This window comes from Anolis carolinensis, chromosome 4 (assembly GCF_035594765.1).
Source record: "Anolis carolinensis isolate JA03-04 chromosome 4, rAnoCar3.1.pri, whole genome shotgun sequence".
NCBI classification, from domain to species: domain Eukaryota; kingdom Metazoa; phylum Chordata; class Lepidosauria; order Squamata; family Dactyloidae; genus Anolis; species Anolis carolinensis.
Window position 1 is genome coordinate 176885417 of NC_085844.1, and position 22798 is coordinate 176908214.

At 40.0% G+C, this 22798-nt stretch overlaps 1 protein-coding gene across 1 annotated transcript; it reads right to left on the reverse strand.

Moving 5' to 3' along the window:
- Window positions 1-320: 320 nt before the first annotated feature.
- On the reverse strand, window positions 321-21537 carry LOC100559131 (protein zyg-11 homolog B). Its single transcript, XM_008109584.3, has 14 exons — window positions 21342-21537; window positions 15439-15604; window positions 14340-15094; window positions 13430-13570; window positions 13010-13186; window positions 7246-7310; window positions 5747-5846; window positions 5605-5658; window positions 5343-5504; window positions 5212-5259; window positions 4601-4798; window positions 4456-4517; window positions 3223-3320; window positions 321-2339 (listed from the first exon to the last, which is right to left on the reverse strand). Exons 1-14 carry the CDS (start codon window positions 21414-21416, stop codon window positions 2149-2151), a joined length of 2292 nt encoding a protein of 763 aa, XP_008107791.1. The 5' UTR covers window positions 21417-21537; the 3' UTR covers window positions 321-2148.
- Window positions 21538-22798: the final 1261 nt, after the last annotated feature.

Here is a 22798-nt window from a genome sequence, read left to right on the forward strand (position 1 = left end):
GTCCAGTGTGGTTTTGTGGTGTGATTGTGTTGTTACAACCGGGAGGCAAGGCTTTTGCGTTGTGTTGCCAAGTTTTGTATTTCTAGGGCGTTTAGTTGTGTTGTTATAGTCATGATGTGTTGTTGTGATTGCTGTGCGTCCGGATTGTGGTTTTGTGGTGTGGTTGTGTTGTTGTAACCGGGAGGCAAGGCTTTTGCATTGTGTTGCCAAGTTTCGTATTTCTGGGATGTTTAGTTTTGTTGTTATAGTCACTGCGCCCGCAACTTTATCCTTTTATATATATAGATAGATACCATGGCAAAAAGCACATTACAAAAGTGTATTGTTTGTATGATTTATTTCAAACAATATGGCATGTCCGCTGACACTGGTCAATTTTTAAGAAGGCAAATATCAAGGCTATGGTACCAACAGTCTGGAGCAAAGAAAGAAGCAAAATACCTGCCAAAGGTAGGCATTTCCCCTTCTAATAATAAGTGAAGTCCCAACTAGATAGTACAATCTATCTGCTTCAGGGCCAACTATTCTAATTTTCTATGAAGTGGTTTGCAGAATTTAAATTTAATTTAAACAATTTAAACCATTTTATGGAAACATAGATCTTTTACAATCACCCATGCTTTCTTCTCCACAAGTTAACAAAAATGTGGAGAATGTACTTCTCATAACCGAATCTCCTCTAGAATAGCTGTTTCCCTGGAGTGGGTCTGGGACGTTTCTCACCCATCTCAATATAACACAACATATAGTTTCTCACTTTCTCACTGGTTTTCTTTAGAATCTCTAAGTCTTTGTTTTGTTTTGTTTTGTTTTGTTTTCCAGGTCATCCTCTCCAAACAATACAAACCCATTTGGATCCACATTTTGTTTTGGACTGCAGCGAATGATCTTTGAGGTATGGGAAGCAAATGAAGAAGGGAAGACGCATTGCGATTTTCTTTGAGATCACCAGCAAATATATCAGGGGAAAATATATAAAATTAATGTATATGGACAGATAGGTTCAGATATATAGGTACATAGGGATTGCAAAGGCTTGCAGGAGGAAATGCCTATATATCTGTAGGAGGGTTTAACAAATATTTCAGGGAAAAATGCTTTTATAAGATTAATGTGTGTGTGTGTGTATGTATATGTATATGTATGTACAGTAGAGTCTCACTAATCCAAGCCTCACTTATACCTCACAATACCTTCACTGCGTTCATACTTCATCTACATTATCAATGAAAAATGACAGCTAGAGTGAAGTAAGTCTGTTCTATAGCCTTAGTATTCTATTGATAATACTATGGTGACCTTGGTGAAGCTTCCGCTTCACTCTTACTAGCTAGCTTGATAAAAACGTGCAGCTATATGTGCCATCAATTGACATGCCTTTTAATTTTGATACAAAAACTGAAAGAGCACTTTGAATGATCCCATTCCTGACCTTATACAAAAATAGTTGATATACAACTCTCAAAACAATGCAATTATGCTAGACTTGGTGATATAATACACAACTGACTAGCAGCCAAAAATCTCCCTTCTTTGACCATGCACGTTTAGAAGTGTTGCATGACCAGTTCATGAAAACGTCTACCTGGCCTAACAGTCTCCAATAGACTCATCCAACATATATTAACTGAAACTAGTCTTCCTGTGCCTAGTATTTTCAGAACTCTTCTCAAGCTTCTTGAAACTTTTGGAAGAGGAATTACATCTCAAACCAGTAAGACTATACCAATGTTTATTCTGCTCAACAATAATAAAACATTACTGTTTATTCAGCTGTTGATAGAACATAGGTAATGATGGAAGAGGACCTGAATTTGCCATTTTGGGCATTACCTGCAGGAGAATAAACAGTTTTAAAGCTTTGTGATGTTCTTGTCTTCGAGACTGCCACTATGAAACTGACTGTTTGTAAATGACAGACTTAGTTCATCCTACAAAACTACTGAGTAGTTTCGTTTAGGGACAGACCTTATTTCCCCTCTTAAAATGGAAGTTACAAATTGAAGCACCTTGTAAACTTCGAGATGTGTGCAGCATACAAGCATCTTCACATCTTACAAGAAGGGCCATCTGGGTCAGAAATGACTGGTATAAATCGCCAGCACACATTGCGAACAGTACAGGATGAAGGTTCAGCTGTGCCCTCTGTTATCCATTTGATTTGGTTTGCAGCTCCTTTCGGTGTTTAAACTTCCCATAATATTTCATGTGAGTGTTCACATAAGTTAGTATCTCAGTTGTTAGATACTGGACATCTGGATCGCTTTGATAGTTTTCTTTGATGTTATATAAATGCTGTAGTCCATTTTCTTCTATTAACATGGCACAGTACCTGGCAGCTGAAGAGAAATAAGAGTTTGTTCACTAGAGGATCCTACTTGAATTACAGTGTTTAGAAAACTGGTATCTTCCTCTAACCACATTTAAGCAATCTTCTCAAGTGAAGCTATTAACCTATTAGTTAAAGCAACAGCAAGATAGAACATGGTGTTTTTTTACTGAAGAAACAATGAATTTTGAGTTTTTGTAATTGTAACTTTTATTGAAGAACTGGAGATTAGCTGCCTTCTAAAAAGATATTTCCTGTAGTAAGATATGCTTCTTTTGCCATCCAGCTCTAACAGAAAACCATTATAGTTCATTGTTGCTGTCTATTTTCAAGTCATTTGTGGTTTAGCAAAACTGGCTGTGCCAAATTCCAATCCTGATTTGCAAAACAGTTTTAAATGGGCATTTACAAACTCTGTATAGGTAACAGGGTGTTAATCACAGTTTGCAAGCTGAGATCTTCCAGAAAACTACATTTAGTGAAGGTAAAAGCTTGGAAAGCTTAAGAAATGAGGAGGAAGGGGTACTTCACCACCAACTTAATGTCCAAACTGAACTAATATAGCGTGAATCTTCAACTTCCACTAAGATAAGCTTACACATATGTATTAACAAGCATTAATTTGTTATTTATTATATTTACATCCCACTTTCTTTTTCTCAAGGGCACTCAAAACCACTAACAGTTAAAACTGCACAATGTATAAAGGATAAGCATGAAAGTTAAATGCTTGCAACCAGGAGGAACGGGCACTTCCACACCAATTAATCTTTTGCCTGAATCCATATGGCATGTATTTTCACCTTCTACTGAGATAAACTTAGACATTTGTACTAACAAGCTTGAAAGAATAAACATCAAAATTAAATGTTTATTAAAAACCAAGTACATACGGGTTTTGCAACAAATGTGCAGGATGGCCCATGCTGCCCATATCTGTACACCAGGTAAAGCAAAGCAGTCTAGCAATGGGTAGAAAGCTCTGAGTGATCTATGAATTGAAGGAGAGTTACCACATGTTTATCAATTATTTCTGAGTAAACATACTGTTAGAGCATGTAAAAATCCTATCTGCAAACATTTGTGGGTACAAATTATTGATAGTGACAACAATGCCACTCAATGTTCAATTAAAACATTCAAAGCAATGTTTTATAATGGCAAAAATCCTTTGGGAGATGTCACTGCAAACAGAATCACAGACGAAGACATTACAAATAAAATTTACTAGAGGCTCATAAGTATATGTCTCGATAAGAACCATAACTCAACATGCAAACATTTGGTAAAAGCAGACTAATTTGTTGAGATCCTGACTGACATTATAATAGTGGATCAGAAATTTGATAAATTGTTTTAAATCATCAAAGACTGTAGGACTGGAGAAAATGAAATTCTAGAGGCAGTTTATCACACCAATAGGGGGAAAAGAGCGAGAGGTTCAATTGGATAGAATTTACAGTACAGCAGTACAGTACGAGATACCATGAGACTAAGAGTACCCTTTTTAATTACAAAAGACTGGCTTGTTCACAAAATCACAGTGGCTCTCTTTTTATTACAATATAAGAAAAGCAGGCAGTGGATCACATGCTCTCAGCTACTTCCCCACATCTCAGGCACAAATCCCACCTTTTAGGCCCTTTTTGCTGTAGTTAATCATTGCTTTCAAAGCTAGCAAACATTTGTTTCAATTTGGTTCATTCACCCCATCTATGTTTGTCAGCCCATTTCAAAATCCTAGACGGAAACACTCATTTGGGGAAATGGTGAGAGGGAAATTCACTGAAAGAATTGATGCACATTAACACACAAATTGATCTTGCTACCTTAACCATGTCAAGGGATCCCCAATACAATCTCTGCACTTATCCTTATAACCAAAACTAAGCAAAAAACGCTGATTTTGAGACAACAGAATTAGTATTCTTTGATTAAAAGTCTTGTTTAAAAAGTTTTGAGTTATTGTTTTAGTCAGCATATAACTTTATTAAAGAGCAGCATGAATGGCTTTGCACATGTACATCTTTTTCTTAACAGCAACACTTTCTATAAGGTTTCTCCAATGACAGAATAAAGTATGCAGGTATTGATCAGTATACAGTATATTTTAACTAATGTTATACCTATATGCTGGAAGTGCTACCATCTTGCATTCTGGTGTTGGCCACTTCAAGAGGACTGAATGCTGCAAACAAGGAAAGCCAGTGTCAATTTTTGAAGGAGCTCTTAAAACTACTCAGAGGAAGTTTGCAACCAAGTCCAACGTACCAGTTTTTCAATAAGGGATCTTCTCAATGTCTGACTCAATGTCCAGGCTTGTTCACCTCTTGATAGCAAATTGGCAATAATCCCAGCTGAGAAGTAACCAACTTCCATTTCAGCACTGCTCAGCAATTCATTGACATGATCCATGAAGTCCTTCTGCATTAACCTGGGATGTAGCTCTCTCACTTCTGCTACATTATTCTGATATGTCAGGAAACAAAACATAGTTATGAAGAAAGGGAGCAAAAAGTCAATGCTCCATTTACTATCGTTATAGTGAATAATTTTTAGCACAGTGCTTCTCATGCTATCTGGTATAGAGAGCTGGCATTTAAATCTCCCCACCGCAATAAACGCACATGTCGTATTTTTGGCCATTGCCAAAAACTGCTTGCTTTTTGGCAATGCCAAAAAAACAAACAAAAAACAAAACAAAACTCACTTAGGCTGGCTAGGTTTTGGGTTTGTTTGTTTGTTTTACTACTGCCATTTATTTCCTCCACTTTTTGACAAAAAGCAAGAGGGATTATTTTATCCAGAAAAGTAGCAGACGTACACACACTTTTTAAAAACCTACAATAATGCCAACACATTGCACTTAATTCTGAACTTACCAGAAGGCCAAGGACTTTGTGCTGTATACAAGAATCAGAAGAAAATGTCTGTGAAGAGAAACAAAAATAATAAGAATTAAGGGTAAGTACAATTCCATTTACCAACAGGTTAGGACACCTCCTATGCTCACCTCTAAAACTCTCACGAAAAGTTCTAATCCTTTGTTGTCAATGAAGTGACGGCAGGTTGTTGGAGATTCATCTGTGAGATTCCAAAGGGCACTCAGCGTAAAATGGAAAGTTGTATCCAATTCAATCTGATTGGTTTTCTGTTCAATTATTTCAAGAAGTTTCTACGAGGAAGGAGGAAAACATAGTCTATTTACATAATAGAATTCTCACTCCCTAAACATGTTGCAGTACTCTTACATATGGAACGGACCTATAACTCACCCCAACCACAATGTAAAACTCTGACGTAAGTTGTGCTGCTTGTTCATCAGAAAGCTGAAAATGAAGTAGATACTTTAAAGTAATCCATAAATAAGATGTTCAAAATAAAACCAAACCAGTTCAAATAAAAAAAACCACATACCTTAAGTGCCAGGATAGAGATAATATTAACTGCAATCCTTTGTATATGTTGATTTTCTTGGTTACACAACCACTGAACAACAAATTTGGCAGCTGCAAAACTACAATTTGAAAAAAAAGAAAGAAATGTTTTATGATGCTGTCAAGGGCAAAGGACACCATATTTCACCACATAATAGTCACACACCCTCTTTTTGGTCGCAAAATTGTTCCCCTCCCCCTTTCCTCATGTAACAGTCACATCAAAAAACCAAAAAACAAACAAACAAAACCCAAAATAAAACCCAGAAACAGAGCTAGCTGGGGTTTTCCCTAATCTCTCAGAAACCAGCAAAGCCAAGACACGTTTTCGTCTTCATATAATGGTTGCATCACCCCCCCCCTTTTTTTTGCATAAAAGAGCATAAAATTGCAACTATTATGTGGTGAAGTAGTCTCCCTTTTTACCATCAGTTTTTTAAGTAACTCAGTATAATCAAGAGATTATGTTCCTACTTATAGCCTGCTGATATGTATGAAGATAACCAAGTTGACCATCTCAAGAGCAGTTTAAAGATTAAAGTCTTGTGAATTGCAAAATATATTCTGCCCAGTATGTAAAATACATCTATATGCTGTACAGCTTTGATAAGCCTTCTCTTAACAAGGACAAAGGAAAGAGGTGTAATCATCTGAACTGAAAATAGTTGAATAACAAGGTCAGATTTCATTTCCAATGGAATTTTGGGCACCCCGAATATGCATAATTAGGATGAGCAGTAGCTGCTTTGTAATTCTCGCAGTCAAGTATATCAAGGCTGCTTTATACCAAATCAGATGTGAAAGCCATGCCATCTCTCTAGGTCAGTACTGTTTATTGGTAAAAGCTCTCCATGGTCTCAGAGTTTCCAAGCTCTTTAATCAAAGATGGTAATAACTGAATCTGTTTGTCAAAGGTTATCGCCTGTCCTGGGCCCTGCTTCAGGGCTTTCTTTTATTTTGAACAGCAACAGAAGTGGCCTCAATATGCATCTCAGCTACCTAAATCTGTATTGGGGGGAGCATTCTCCAGAGGGGATATACTAACCTCTACGTAAGGATCAGAAAACTGCATTAATATCTCAACCAATGCACTGTAGCCATCATATAGTGCTAAATGAATGACCACTGCACAGTCGTGCATTTTTCTGTTAAAAAAATCTTTGATGTGCCCATTACCTGGCCTCATGGACTCTTGCGATACCTGTTTTTTTATTGGATGACTCAATCATGTAGAATGGTACTTAAATAAGCAGCTTTAATCTAGCTGGCATTGTAATAAAATTAGCTTTAGATGGACATGAAGACATTTTCTGTTACACTTCTCATAGGAAGGTTAAGACTTGTATCTCATGATGTATTTGTATAAATTGTATTTTTGCATTTTAAGAGATAGGTGAACATGCTACTTAATAATAACCCTGTGGATTCTTATCAGACTAAGTAACTGAACTTATAAGTACTGTTTTAAGTGTCACTTGCCTGTTAAATGGAACATCTTGCAAAATCCTGACATTGGATAATGAAAGAAGACAGTTTTTCTGGATCTGGAGAAAGATAAAGAGATAATGCATTAAACATCACAAAACAATCATATTTTAGGTATAATTATTTCAAGGGCAAAGATCTCAGGAACACATGATTTGTATTTTGTAGGGAAGTGTTTGGCTTTATAAGCAAGAGTGATAACCAGTATATGAAATGATTCATCCAATGTGTATTCTTCAAGTAGTATATTTAAACTATTGTCAAGATAAACTATTTGACAATAAACTCTGTATTGGGGGAAGCATGTTCCAGAGAGGATTCACTGGCTTCTACTTATGGACCAGAAATCTGCAAAATAAATAAATAAATACATTCTAAAGATAACATTTAGGACAGTTTATACCATTCTGTGAACGTGCAGAAATCTTTCGTTGTTCAGACAATAATTAAAAGTGCCACTGCTCTCTTAAAGATCAAGAAGTGAAACTTTATTGTATCAGATCTGTTTTGTTGAAGTGGGAATGATTGTATATAGAGTTGTTTAAATGTAATTGAGTTATAGTGTTGCAATGTGAGCTGGAGATTGCATCATGCTGTCTGCTGTCCACTATGTGAGTGTGTAAAGAGTTAACTGTGTATTGCATCAGACAGCAGGGGTGGTTATAAATAGCTTGCTGTGTTATCCGTTCTTCCCTCTGCCCTCTGCTCTCTGCCTATTTGCACTCTGTATGTATATGTCGTCTTGAGAGTTTTCCGTTTGTCAGTAAATCTTTTGTAGAAAGCCAAACAGGCTTCAGCCTCTTTATTGGTGCCAGTGATTCTTCGTTGATCTTCCGCTGCATGTGTGTTTATCCAAACCGCGCGCTCTGACAGTGGTTATGGGCCCAGGTTTGCGCCAGACCAGTGTTCAGAAGAATCCAGAAGGGGACCAGAAGGACCAGCTGGATCAGCACCAGAGCTTACTCCAGAACCTGCGACTGTGCCAGAACCAGACCAGTTTCCAGTGTACCCAGTATACTGATCAGTCTGTGTGGAGCCAGAGGTCCGGGAGCTGAGTGGTGAGCTGAGCTGTGAGCTGTGAGAAGGAAGCCGTTCCGGTGAGCCGTGCTTAACCTGCTGGAGGGGGAGAGTTTGTCTTCGGTGGAAGCAAGCTTTGCCTGTAGCAGAAAAAGCAGTGCTTCGCAGCGGGGCGTGCTGGGCTTCGAAGTGATTTACGAGGCGAAGGTTCAAAGGAAAAGCCATAAAAGTGCCATAAATTCCTGTGAAGTTGAGGACTGCCAGGCTGTGCTGAGCGTGTGTTTCGTCAGCTGCTAAAGGCTTTATCTCGGGGAATCGAGGGTCCTCCCAGGAAGGCAAGGATGGCGAGTTCAAATCCTTTGACTGTGTTTGATAAGTTAAATGATGAGAATTATAAGGAGTGGAGCATTTATGTGAAGCATCTGTTAGTCAGAGAAGGGCTACAAAATACTATTCTAGGAACGAAACAAGACGCAGTTAAAAATGAGAGAGGACTGGCAACATTGGTTTTGAGTTTAATGCCAAGTCAGTTAGTTCATGTGCAGAATTTGCAAACTGCACAAGAGGTATGGAATGTGTTGAAGCAAGTTCATCAGAGACAGAGCACTCATGGGAAAATGATTTGGACTAAAAGACTTTTTAGAACAACACTTGAAGAAGGGGCAGATGTGAGGCAACATGTTAAGAGGATGAAAGATTTGTTTATTGAATGCCAAAACAGAGGTGTTCAGATTGCCAAAGAGCAACAGGCTTATATTATGATGTCGAGCTTAACTGCTGAATGGGATCATCTGTTGCATTCCTTGCAAAATGTGCCTGAAGGAGATCTGAGTCTGGATTTAGTGTGTTCCAGGAACTTGGAGGAAGTGGAACGACTACGTTTTGAAAACGAAACCTCGTGTGGGAGAAGTTAACAGAGCGAGGGGGAGTCAACTCCAGAGACGCCGAGCCAGACTGCTTGTGCGAGTGTTAGAGCTGTAAGGAAATGTTTTGTTTGTAACAGGCCAGGACATTTAGCAAGAGATTGCCAGAGCCAAGAAAGACATCAAAGAGGACGCCAAACCAGAGGTGGTCACAGGAGAAGTGGACTGAACAACAACCCTGAGCCGAGAGTTTTGATGGCTGCAAATGAAGATGGAGACAGCGAAAGAAGTAACAAATGGGTTTTGGACTCAGGGGCCACTCATCATGTTACTAACGATATTTCTCTGTTCAAGATTTGGAAGGAGCAAATGTAACTTTGGCTGATGGGTCATTTAAATTGTTTTCTAAATTTGGAACCTGTTATATTCCATGTTTAATATTGTATTTGGAGAAAGTCTTGTATGTGCCAGAAATTAAGACAAATTTGTTAAGTGTAGCCACATTGACTGATCAACAGTTTAAAGTGTTTTTTAAAGGAATTTATTGCTATATTCGTGATAGGGAAGGAAAATTGGTTGGCAAAGGAGTAAAAAGAAACAGAATGTATGAAATGTTTGAAAAAGTGAACAGCATTGATGGAGAAAATGTAGAAGTTATGTGTGTCAAATTCAACATGATAGTTGTCTGCATTTATTCCACCGAGTGATGGGTCATGCTAGCATGGAAATATTAAGGAAGACACTTAATTTGTGCCCTAATTACAAAATGGAGTCATGTAACTATGATTTAGATTGTGCCATATGTAATGAAGTGAAGAAAGAGCCTGTAAAGTTTTACAAGAGGTCTAAAATAAGTGTGGATGGCATGTTTGAGAAGGCACATGTACATATTGAAGGTCCTTGAGAAAAGTACTGGTGGATCAAAATATATGATGCTTATTGTAGAAAGAATGAGCAGATTCGGTTATGCATATTTCTTTGCAGACTTATCAGAAGCAACTAGAAAATTGAGTGATTGGCTAAGTTTGGTAGAAAATGTGTATGAAAAGAAATTGGACACTTTAATAATTGACAAAGGTGCAGGAGTCTGTGGCAGTGAATTTAAAGCATTGTTAAGGTCAAAGAATATTAATTGGATTGAAACTGAACAAATGAAAGGTGAAGGTGTTGCTGAAAAAAGAGCACAGCTTTTAAATGTGATGAAATTGTGTATCTTTAAAGACAGTCATATAGCTAACAATTATTGGCCAGAAGTGTTACACACATGTAATTATTTGACAAACAGGCTGTGGGATGAGTGTGTGCAAGACATTCCTTTTCGAAAGTTGTATGATCATGTACCAAATTACAAGTTTTTGAGAATATTTGGCCAGAGAGCAAATATAGTCATCCCAGCCAGTGAGAAAGCAAATAAGAAAGAAAAATACAAAGAAATGACATTCATTGGGTACAGTAAAAAGTCTTACAAGTTCTTAGAGACACCTACCAAAGTGAAATGGTCAAAGATGGCTTATTTGGAAAGACCCAGAGATTGGAATAACATACATTCCAATGTAGATAAGTTACATGGTTTTCAGCGAGCTAAAGTCAATGTAGAAAGTGAAGAAACATCTAAGAAAGTAATTGAGTCAGTGAAATCAGAATGCATAACACCGAAGAAAGCAATTCAAGGTACACCAAAGAAACAAGGAACAAGAAGAAGATCTAGTAACAAAGGTGTAGACACACAGGTGAAACAAGAAGCTAAAGAAGAGGTAAATTTGAGTCATGTTAGTGTAGAGAAGAAGAGATATGCTTTAGTGCCATATACATATGATCCAACGAAGTTTCATAAAACACCTGTGGCAAAAGATTTTGTTAGTAGAGGTAGATTTGTAATTGTTGAAGAATGAGTCTATAGTTGTTGGTGATTGTGTGTAATGAATTGTAAACTTGTGAAAGTGTTCCCCATACATGTAAGAAGAAATTTTGTATTTGTTTGTTTAACCTCAGTTGCAAAGTTAGACATTCAGAGTGTAACAATGTTATAGAAGGTGATTGAAGTGTGTTTGAGCTGTGTATATAACTGTGATGACTAAATTACATTTAAAGAGGGGGAATTGTTGCAGTGGGAATGATTGTATATAGAGTTGTTTAAATGTAATTGAGTTATAGTGTTGCAATGTGAGCTGGAGATTGCATCATGCTGTCTGCTGTCCACTATGCGAGTGTGTAAAGAGTTAACTGTGTATTGCATCAGACAGCAGGGGTGGTTATAAATAGCTTGCTGTGTTATCTGTTCTTCCCTCTGCCCTCTGCTCTCTGCCTATTTGCACTCTGTATGTATATATCGTCTTGAGAGTTTTCCGTTTGTCAGTAAATCTTTTGTAGAAAGCCAAACAGGCTTCAGCCTCTTTATTGGTGCCAGTGATTCTTCGTTGATCTTCCGCTGCATGTGTGTTTATCCAAACCGCGCGCTCTGACATGTTTGTCATGTAATTGGGTTACTGCAGCTATTCAAGTTGAAGATTGAAATACTTCAAATATGGGCTGAGTCTCTCAATCTGGAATTCCACCATTTTGCAAACACCTAAACATTTAATTACCCACTTCTTCTTTTTGGAGGAAAGGGGCCAGTCACATATTCACTGTCTAGAGAAGAGAGGGAAGGGGATGAAGACTCCATTAACACAAGAACCCTGTAAGAAGAAAACCTCATGGACACATCCACACACCCCTTCCACTCTGCCAGTGGCAGTATGTGGCAGGGCAGATGTCCTGGAAATGGGTTGCAATGATGTGCATGGGTCAACACATTTACAGGCATTTACCCAGCCCAGAGAAAAAGAAAAAGAATGTGTAATGTGTTTGGTGACTTAAAGACATCACCCATTTATTTAGATCTTTGGAAATGGATGATAGTGTGTTTTCCTCTTAAAGTAAAAAGTTAGTATTTTGTTATAATTCCAAGCTTCCAAAGATGGTTGATGGTATTTTGCTCTATTAGGCATACCTTAGCAGTCTGTTCTTAAAGCATGTTGTCCTGATCAGCTCTGAGAGTGAGGACAAACAAAGCGTTGTTGGGAGGGCTAGTGATGGAGTTGGAGACCAACAGCTGCCACCCCCCCCCCCCAGCAAAAAAAAAAAAAATCAGGCCTTAGTTACTGCAGAAGAGGAGCCTTCAGCAGTAGCCACCACTTCCCAGCAGAGGGAGAAAACAAAAGCCAGGGCAGACTGGTGAAAAGTTAACTGTACCAACCCTTTTAGAACACAAATAAGAGCCTGCAGGAGCCTGCAGGTTTGTGCGATTAGCAGAGAAATTGGCTCTACAAAGGCAACACCAGAGAGCATGGGATAAAACGCTCTCAAGGTGAAGCCTTGTGCTGTGAGACAACATCATTGCTTTGCGGTGTGAATTTTGATTCTGACTATTGTATTTTGGTTCCATACTTAAATTTCCGACTCTGCTGATTTCAGACTATAGCTTTATAGAATTTGGGCTGAGATTGTGGCTTATATTTGTTCCTGACTGAACTCTGAAACTCCTCCAGCTTGGCAAACTGGACTCAGGCTTTGTCTTAGTCTCACACGGAATGTCTTGTGTGTGTATGTCCCCTAATATAGCTGTCTACAAGGACTCAGCAGTTGCAGCTTTTTCTGTTAATATATTGGAACTTTGTTTTGATCTTCTGTTGCTTGTGAAATCCTGCTTGGATAACTGGGACTTGGCAAAACATGACACATAAGGCATACATTGGGTGATGAATTGAAAGTCAGCAAAAATTTGTAAGGAGGAGAATCTGTTTAAACTTAATTTCCAAAATTTAGTTTGCTCAGGAAACATTCTGAACTGCTCAAACTGTAAGATCCTTTTATAAGAATGACTAACTATGACTCACCTGCTGCTGTTCAGGAAATGTTTCCATAGCTTTTAGCAGCAACTGGATTACATTGGAGAGCAGACGAACAGGCATTTCTGCTGCTAAGCCTTGTCTAGTTAAGTTGAGGGCACAGGCACTCGCAGTCAACTGTACTGCCAAGTCCAAAGGGTGGTTTCTCATTCCAATAATCACAAGCTGCAATAAGCAAAGCAAGGAAGACAGACTCAGACACAGCACACATAGAAGACAACTAAATTAAAAATAAGATCAGGAATATGGTAATAAGCAGTTGTCTGAAGGTTTTATAGATATAGATAGAAACCAATGAACTTAAACAGAAAGAAAATGTCACATTAGAAAGATCCAAATAAGAGATATCAAAATTGGTCACACTAAAGGTGTAACCAACTACTCCTTTCAAGTTATAATACCTCTTACCTTTAAAATTTCAGGTTTTGTAATTCTCAGAAAACATGTCTGAGTAAAAAGATGAAAGAAAGCCTCCTTCACAAAACATGCTCTTTCACTGTAGCGTTTCAAGGCTTCTGAAATCTGCATTTCATTTTCTCCTCCCGATACCTTTTCACACATAAAGAATTCATTTTTTTAGCTTTCAAAGGTCAGAACATCTATTCCATGCCTGATACATCTAGTTTAAAATGTGATCCTGATACTCTTATGTTAACATTACCTAGCCATCCTAGGATATGGAAAGAACCCCCAAATACTCAATGTTTCTCATGATTTAACTTGCATCCTGTTGGGAAGACAGAACTGGAATATCTGTATACCTTTAGAAGCAACAAGATGACATACTATACTGAATAAACCAAAGGCCAGTCATATTATCACTCTTTCATATCTCTAATAGTCTGAAAGAGAGTGAACTATGTTCCATCATAAGTATATCTGATTAAGAAGAATATGGGCCTAGCCAGAGGCTTCAGACAGAACTGAACATTTTTGTAATCACCCCAAAGCTTTTTTGAAATTCTTCCCTACTTGTTTTACTTCCTTAATTACTGCATCACTGCAGGACACATAGACAAGATCTTTTCTCCTTTGTGCACTTTCCTGCCCAACAAGCTCTCGTTGCTCTGTGGAAGCAGTGGGGTGTCTGGTTGCTATACACAGTGTATCAGCATACCAAGAAAAAGCAATTTCCTGCTTTGCAGCAGGTTTGGCTTGTTTCATGGCATGTGACTGCTTTATAATTAAGCCAATGAACTGGAAATAGATCACCAACTGAAAAGTCCACCAACTGTAACAGTAGAATATTTTAAAAATTCAAACCTTCAAACTGAAAAGTCCACTAACTGTAACAGTAGAATATTTTAAAAATTCAAACCTTCAAGGCTCCCTCTCCTGAAAGGAACTCCGTGTATCCAGCTTCAGTTCCTAGCAACCCGACAAAACGCATTCTTGGATGCTGTCTGACAAATGCTTCCACAGCCTCATCAGTAATGTTCCTACTTCCAGAAATATCGAGAGACACAAGACTGGGAAGAATGTCTTTTTGTTCTAGCAAACGACGGGGAATGGTTGATGTGGAATGCTGTTCAACTGAGATATCAAGATGGATCAGATGTTCCAATTCTCTTATTACAGCTAAGAACATTAGGGCAGACATTTTCAAACATTTCAGACTATGCATAGTTAGAGACTTCAGTTGATTCTTGCAAGCAAGGAGGGCAGTTATATTCGTAACAGAAGTGTTGGATATATCTAAGCTTTCTAATTTTGGCAGAGAAGCAACTTCAGCTAGATCTTCATTGTGGAAAAGGACATTTGTAATGCTCAGAGAGCGAAGACCACATAATTGACTAAAACACCTTTCAGACGGATTTGTAGAGGAAAGAGTTAATGAGTCTAAAACAAGGCACTGGAGGTTGTTCTGGATCCAGGTACTGCTGCCCAGTCCATGCACCACATCCCTAACAGTAACAGCAGCATTCATTCCTGCAGCGTCAAGTTCAATTAGTTTATGATGACAGAAGGCCTTCTTAAAGGACTGGGCTGAGATTTTCGCTTTACGGATACAAGCCTGCTTCAAACGCATTTGGTTTCCCCGGAAAATGCCCACTGTGCCATCATTAAGCAGCTCTATTGAGAAAAGAAAATACAAACAAATTTAATGAAATCAGGTCAACTGATTCCCACTGTATGATTTCCAAAGCAGTGCAAAGATATTTGACATAAAAGTACAGTGGCCCCTCAGCATTTGTGGGGGATTGGTTCCAGGACATCCCCCTCCCACGCAAATCCTTATTAAAAATAGTGTAGGACACACATATACTAGAAACATACACATATGAAAGAAATAATTAGCCAAGACTAATGAAATATGGTATAAATAGAACAAGATGTGCTTTTTTTTTTTAGTGATCTCGTGTTCAGAACAACGGTACCAAATGTTCTGCTACTGCTAGCACGGTAATAATGCTCACCTCGATATGCCATTATCTGCAGCAATCGATCAGCTACTTCTTGAGGAAGCCGTTCAGATTCTTTGAGGCACAATGACCCATCTGGCCTTTCTACACAGAATTTTTCTAAATCGGCCACTAAGGCATTCAAGCAGATGTCAACTAGAGAATATGGTGATGCTTCGGCCTAAACAAAACAGCAGTAATTAGTAAGACAGTGTTTACAACACTTTACTAAGACACATTACAAAAAATTCTACTCACAATAAACCAAAGTGCCTACATTTAATACCCATCATTAAATCAAGATTATGCACGCACAGACACATATTATAAATATTGAGTGTCCATAAGTGATAATTTTGCAAGATTATAAAATTTTCCCATTGAATATGCTGCCAGAATCATGTTCTTATTTGCCTAACAAGGAAAAATGTCTAAAGATGGGCATGCTTTTAAATAGAATTTCATTGTCTCAGGTTCATTGTCCAAGATTTCCCTCAAAACTAAATCATCCAGTTGACCTCCATTGGATATGGCCTAAGTCTATGTCAACATTTACGTATAAAATAAATTTATGACACACTTTATCTGAAACTGCCTCCTTAGAGCAGACTCCATACATCTTCAGACAAAAAGTTCAGCAACAGATCCAGGGGAAGGCAATTTCCCTCCATATACATCCCTGTCAGGACCCAGGCTGCAGAGCACCAATAACCATGCGCAGAGACCAGAATCTATCTAATATCTTTATTAAGGAAATGTATAAAGTCAATAAAAACAAGTGTAGAATATAGTTCAGAAGTAGACCTTTAAGGAAAGGTCAAATATAGTCCAGGAAAATAATGTCCAATATGTGATATTAAGGTCCAAAGTTATAATCCAATAACCGAAACACACACTTTGCCAAGCAAAGTGTGGGGAGAAGACAAGGTCCTTAAGTCCATAGAAACTTGGCAATTAGGCTGGAAGGCAAACTTGATACTTGGCTAGAACAAGGCTTGAGACAAGGCAACAAGAGCAAAAACAAGGTCCGTGGTAAACGCGGGATGAGGCAAGGCTGAAAACTTGATCCGGGAAGCAGGGAACTGGAGTACGAAGTCTACACACGATCTCACTCCTCCAGCTGACGAATTGACTCCGCAAGGATTCCTTTGCGGACAAACACCTAAATAGGATCTTGTTGTCCCGCCAAGGAACACTTTCTCTGGGGAACAAGAAACGAAACCTCTACTGTGTCCAGATGCATGATTCCTTAAAGTTTCCCAAGGGAAGCAGACTTAATCAGCTAATTGTCTGGCAGCTATCCTAGCGCTCCGGCGAGTCGCCTCTCGAGCGCTTCTATCTTGATTATAATAATCCCGGCGAGAAAATGGGGGAGATTTCTGCTCAAGGCTTGTTTGTCTGACTTCTTGTGGGCAAACATCTTGCAGGTGCAAGGGCTCCAAATCTGGCAGAAACGGTGGGAAACCCAAGTTTTCCTCTTCATCTGCCACAATAGTACTAGGAACGGGACTACATGGCCCATGAGTCATCACAATCCCAAACTCACACTCAACTTGACACCCTTCTCATCAGCAACCCCTTTACACTAAACAACACTCTTGTCTGGAGAGTTTATTAGCTCTCCAAAGCATATATAGATTGTGTCTCATATGAAACACTCAAGACCAGAAGTGCTTTAGAATTCCCCCCACCCCAGTTTTTGGGACACCTGCATTTGCATATACATAGTAAGTGCATATACATTATAGAGGGATACAAAATCAGTCACATGAAAAAGATATCTTCGTTTTACAGGGACCATCCCCAGCTGTCATAAACTTGACACGTTTTTAGCAAAGTAGCTAGAAAGTGAGGAGAAATCCTTTGAAAGAATCAGAATCTTTTTCACTCTCTCCATGCTGGACACAGGCAATGGGATTGCTTTCAGCTTGCAGACAATATCCAGGGGACCTGCCCCTTGAAGTCACTAGTCAGGTGGAAGGAGGGTGCGCACCTGCCTAGTTTTTGCATAAGCAGAATCCACCGCCACCCCACCCCACCCCCGGTTCTCTTTCCCTTCTCGAGGCTTCCTGAAACAAGGTTGACATCCAGACTAAAACCTGCTATGCAGAAACAAACCATCAAAGCAGCTCAGTGCTGGATTTGTGACTAGCCCCTTTTCCCCAAAGATGGAAGTGTCCTCATCGGGTGAAGGACTTAATGATGGCCAATGAACTTTTCCACCAGGAAGTGGTTATTTCCCTAGTTTGAAGTTGTTGTTTTTTTTAAAAAAAAGAAGACTCATATACAACCAGTCCCCAAGCTTTTTATGAAAACGAGGATTGCTGAGAAAGCTTCAATAGAAGCGTCTTTTCTCCATGATACCTCTTCCAGGAGTGAGTTTCCCGAGGGATAGATTTCTCTAATTTCCTGTTGTCTCACCCCCGTTTGTAACTATGAGTCATTAGCAAGTTGGATGATTATAACTTGGCGACAGCCTGCACATAAATACTCACATATACAGTAGACCCTCGGTTAACCAGCACCCATGGGGATATATCTTATATATATCTTATGGTTGCTTGAGTTACTATTAAAAATAGTCCAAACTATATCGCATACTATACAATACCATAAACTCCGTATTAACGTGATATTAATATTAAAACACCGTAATTAAATGCAAATCGAGACAAATAAAGAGAAACTTCATGTAACAGTTTATACATGTTTTTTAATTTTTTATTTAAGGTATTATTTCTTCAGGAGGAAGTTGCCAGCTGCTTGAGAATTCTGATGATGGTGTGGTGGTTAACTGAGTCTACTTCAGGCATGGGTAAATTTCAGTCCTTCAAGTATTTTCGACTTCAGCTCCCACAATGCCGAACAGCCTTATAATCTGGTTCTAAACATCAAAAAGACCAAGGAGCTCATAATGGATTATAGGAAGAACATAGTGGATTATAGGAGCCCCCAGTGGCGCAATGGGTTAAATCCTTGTGCTGGCAGGACTGCTGACCAACAGGTTGGCGGTTCGAATCCGGGGAGAGCTGGGTGAGCTCCCCTATGTCAGTGTTGTGACTCAGCTGGAACCTCAAATTGACTCTGATGGGGATTGTGGGATTCAGGTTCAAAATCAGGTTCAGAATGTCTCTGTTGTAGAAGATGAGGAACAGAGGGTTTTTCTCACAGCAGGGAATGATGTTGATGATACTGAAACTAGCCAGGTGCAAATTAACTCAGAAAAGGAGGACAGTTCTCAGTCTGATAGCAAGCAGGCTGACGCTAACGAGCTGGCTGACCTTGATGAAACGGAATCTCTAGATCGAGCTGACCATTTGGAATTCAGGGTTCGAATAAGTGTGAGAATAGCAAACAAGGAGGTCAGAGGCCAAAGAAATGCTTTTATGCCTTGTAAATGGTATTAAAGCAGTGTGTTTAGAGACAAACCTTTGTCAAAGCAACTTTCGTTCAACCAAGAAGCAAGGTCTCATCTTCCTGGATTATCTTGCAGCCTATGGGATTCATGTTCATGGGACTTTGTTTATTCCTTGTGATTTCTTGGCTTATTCTCTAAGGCTTTGTTTTGTAACAATCTTTTGGAACTTTACTTTTGTTTTTAAAATAACTTTTTATCTTCTACTTTCTAATAAACTACAAAAGACTTCAACCTGTGTGCTGTCTGGTATATATAGCAAGGCGAAGCTAACCTGAGGTGCGACAGTCAGCTTCAGCTCCCCATGTGGGGACATGGGAGAAGTCTCCCACAGGATGCTAGAAACATCAAACATCCGGGCAGCCCCCTTGCAGATAGCCAATTATCTCACACCAGAAGCGACATGCAGGTTCTCAAGTCACTCCTGACAAGAAAAAATAGAATAGGAAGAACAGATTAGAAATCCAGCCCTTGGTCATAAATGGAGACCAAGTGGAGCAAGTGGCTGGTTTTAAGTTCCTGGGTGTCACTGTCAAGGAGGACCTAACCTGGGGCACTCATACGGTAGTATTGATGAAGAAGACTCAGCAGAGACTGTACTAGCTGAGACTCCTAAGCAGCTACCAACAGAATGAAAAACTGCTGGTGACTTTCTACCGCTGTGCTATAGTGTGTCCTAACCTACTGCATCTGTGCATGGTTTGGCAGCTGCACAGTGGAAGATAGGAAGACACTCCAAAGGGTCTCCACATCTGCACAGCGAATCATTGGTTGCTCCCTCCTCTCTCTGAAAGAACTTTATAATTCTTGCTGCCTTAAGAAAGTTCAGAGCATTCTTGGGGATCCATCTCACCTGGCATATTCTTCTTCTTTGGAATTATTGCCACCTGGCAGACGGTACAGGGTGACAAAGTCAAGGACAAACAAACTGAAGTTACAATGTGACAAAGACAAGGACAAACAGACTGAAGAATAGCTTTTATCCCAGATGTGTCCTTTTCATCTTAAGAACGGACAAGCATCTTGAGTTCTGAGGATTACCTGGGAAAAAATCCCACTGGAGCACTGCAGCACACCAAAATATTTGGGAGTTACCCTGGACTGTGCTCTGACTTATAAGAAGCACTGCTTGAATATCAAGCAAAAAGTGGATGCTAGAAATAATATCATACAAAACTGACTGGCACAACCTGGGATCACAACCAGACACAGTGAGGACATCTGCCCTTGCACTTTGCTACTATGCTGCTGAATACACGTGTCCAATGTGGAATACATCCCACTACGTTAAAACAGTGGATGTGGCTCTTAATGAGACATGCTCATGTCTATGCTCTACATCGCTGGAGAAATTATACTGTATGTACCTGTATGCTGAATACATGAAGGTCATGAAACTACTTAATTTTTGTCTCTTCAGAGCATGATATAGAAACAGGATTTTTATGGGAGAATTTTGGGTAGTGAAAAGAACACTTATGAAGAACTGCTATATTTTGTGCATTGGTATAATCTCTGTTCCTAACAGATCAGAGACCACTAGGTCTGACAACGGAGGCCGCTTCCACACAGATGAATAAAATCCCATATTTTCTGCTTTGAACTGGATATATGGCAGTGTGGACTTAGATAACCCAGTTCAAAGCAGATACTGTGGGATTTTCTGCCTTGATATTCTGGGTTATATGGCTGTGTGGAAGGGCCCTGAGAGCAAACTGCCTTGCATAAATGCATGTGATTATATACCACTGAAGAAAAGGTTTTAGTCAAATGAGTTTTTTGGCTCCTCTTTGGAAGATCATACTTTTACAAAAAAAAAAAAAAGTTAAAGGTAAAGGTTTTCCCCTGACATTAAGTCCAGTCGTGTCCAACTGGGGGTTGGTGTTCATCTCCATTTCTAAGCCAAAGAGCCGGTATTGTCCGTAGACACCTCCAAGGTCATGTGGCCGGCATGACTGCATGGAGCGCCGTTACCTTCCTACTGGAACGGTACCTATTGATCTACTCACATTTGCATGTTTTCGAACTGTTAGGTTGGCAGAAGCTGGAGCTAACAGCGGGCGCTCATTCCGCTCCCCGGCTTTGAACCTGTGACCTTTCGGTCCACAAGTTCAGCAGCTCAGCGCTTTAACCTGCTGTGCCACCGCTGGCTCCCTGGTCATAATCTCCAAATGCTTGAGAACGCCAATTTTTCCCAAAAGGTTATGGAGATTCTGGTTTTCCAAAAGGTTAAGATCTCTAAAAGCCTTTAGATTCTTCTGCCCAAGAGTGCTGGGGCTTCAGCAAAGTACAACTCCATGATTTCATAGCCTTGGAACAAGTGTCAAATTATGCACATAGTGGGGAAAGAGGCGCACGTCTTCCCCACAAAACATGAGGACTCGGTCCTTCCGCCTCAGCAGCGCCTTCCCGCCAACCGCCCCTCCCGGGGACAGTCCCCATGGCCCAAGCCCGGTCCCTCTTCCCGCTGCCCTCCTCTCTCTCCCGGCCCCGGTCCATCCACCTGCACGGAAGGGCACTCCCCGCAGAAGGTCAGCGGCGCTCGCTGCCGGTTCTGGATATGCAGGAACCGCACCATGGCCGAGGACCGGCCTCAAACGCAGCCCAAGCGGAAAGGGAGCAGGCATAACCGGAAGCGGGGCAGCACGGACTGAGAAAGAAACAGCGCGGCTCGGTCTCCTTCATGGAAGAGGAAGTGGCTAGAACGCATGCGCGCAGGAGTGGGGAGGCGGGGCTAAAAGGAAGGAAAAGCCGTCAGTACTGCGAGAGAGAAAAGAGGGAGAGAAATCGATGACCGAACAATGGATGGCTGAAACCCTCCTGAGCCAAAGTTGGCCACCCTCTTTGAACCCCCTTTTAAAAACCTCCAGTGCAGTGGTTCTCAACTTGAGGATCCCCAGGTGTTTGGGCTACAACTCACAGAAATCCCAGCCAGTTTACCAGCTGTTAGGCGAAAACATCTGGGGACCCACAGGTTGAGAACCACTGCTCCAATGCAACGTCTTTGGTAACTAGACTCTTGCATGTGTATATTCCTAACCAGCTGTTAGGAATTGTGAAAGCTGAAGTCCAAAACACCTGGAGGGCCCAAGTTTGCCCATGCCTGAACTAGACTATATTTATGTATGTATGTATGTATGTATGTGGTGCCCCTGGTGGCACAGTGGGTTAAACTGCTGAGCTGCTGAACTTGTTGACCGAAAGGTTGGGAGTTCAAATCTGGGGAGTGGGGTGAACTCCTGCTGTTAGCCCTAGCTTCTGCCAACCTAGTAGTTCGAAAACATGTTAATGTGAGTAGATCAATAGGTACCGCTCTGGCGGGAAAGTAGCGACGCTCCACGCAGTCATGCCAGCCACATGACCTTGGAGGCGTCAACAGACAATGCCAGCTCTTCGGCTTAGAAATGGAGATGAGCACCAACCCCCAGAGTCAGACATGACTAGACTTCATGTCAGGGAAAAACCTTTAGCTTTTACCATGTATGTATGTATGTAAGTATTTTAGAGATGGTAACCTTCTTAAGCCTCTATCCAATGTTTTGTCTGTTTATAATGTGTCGTTTATTCCCTGAAGTGTATGTCTTCTTTGGTTTGCAATGGGAGGGGCTGCAGGCCATGTGACTGGTTCAGTGACAGTTTTGAATGCAGTTTTTAAAAGGGATGAAAGTCCAGGAATCACTGTTGAGGCTTGAGTCTGTTTGAGTACAGAAGCCAATGTTAGAAGTTAGAAGTCAATTGCAGCTTGAGTTCCTTGGAAGTAGGCTGTTATAAAAGAGAGTTACGCGAAGTAATATGGTTTTAAAGAGACTGTTAAAGACTATAAGTTAAAGATAAACATGTTAAAGCTTAACGTGACAAGAAATGTACCTGGATATATAAATACATGAAGTTGTGAGTAAAACAAACTTGTTACTTTAAGGAAGTCTACTTGAATCTTTGTCTGCTGAGAGCATTAAATAG

Bases quoted from the DNA above. Each gene is read 5' to 3' on its own strand.
- LOC100559131 (XM_008109584.3), bottom strand. From the start codon at position 21,416: ATGGTGCGGTTCCTGCATATCCAGAACCGGCAGCGAGCGCCGCTGACC. The intron at 13,571-14,339 runs GTTTGAATTTTT...ATGTGTGAAAAG, and splicing joins CAGGAGAGGGAGCCTTGAAG to GTATCGGGAGGAGAAAATGA. The intron at 3,321-4,455 runs GTATAACATTAG...TTCAATTCATAG, and splicing joins GTAGCACTTCCAGCATATAG to ATCACTCAGAGCTTTCTACC.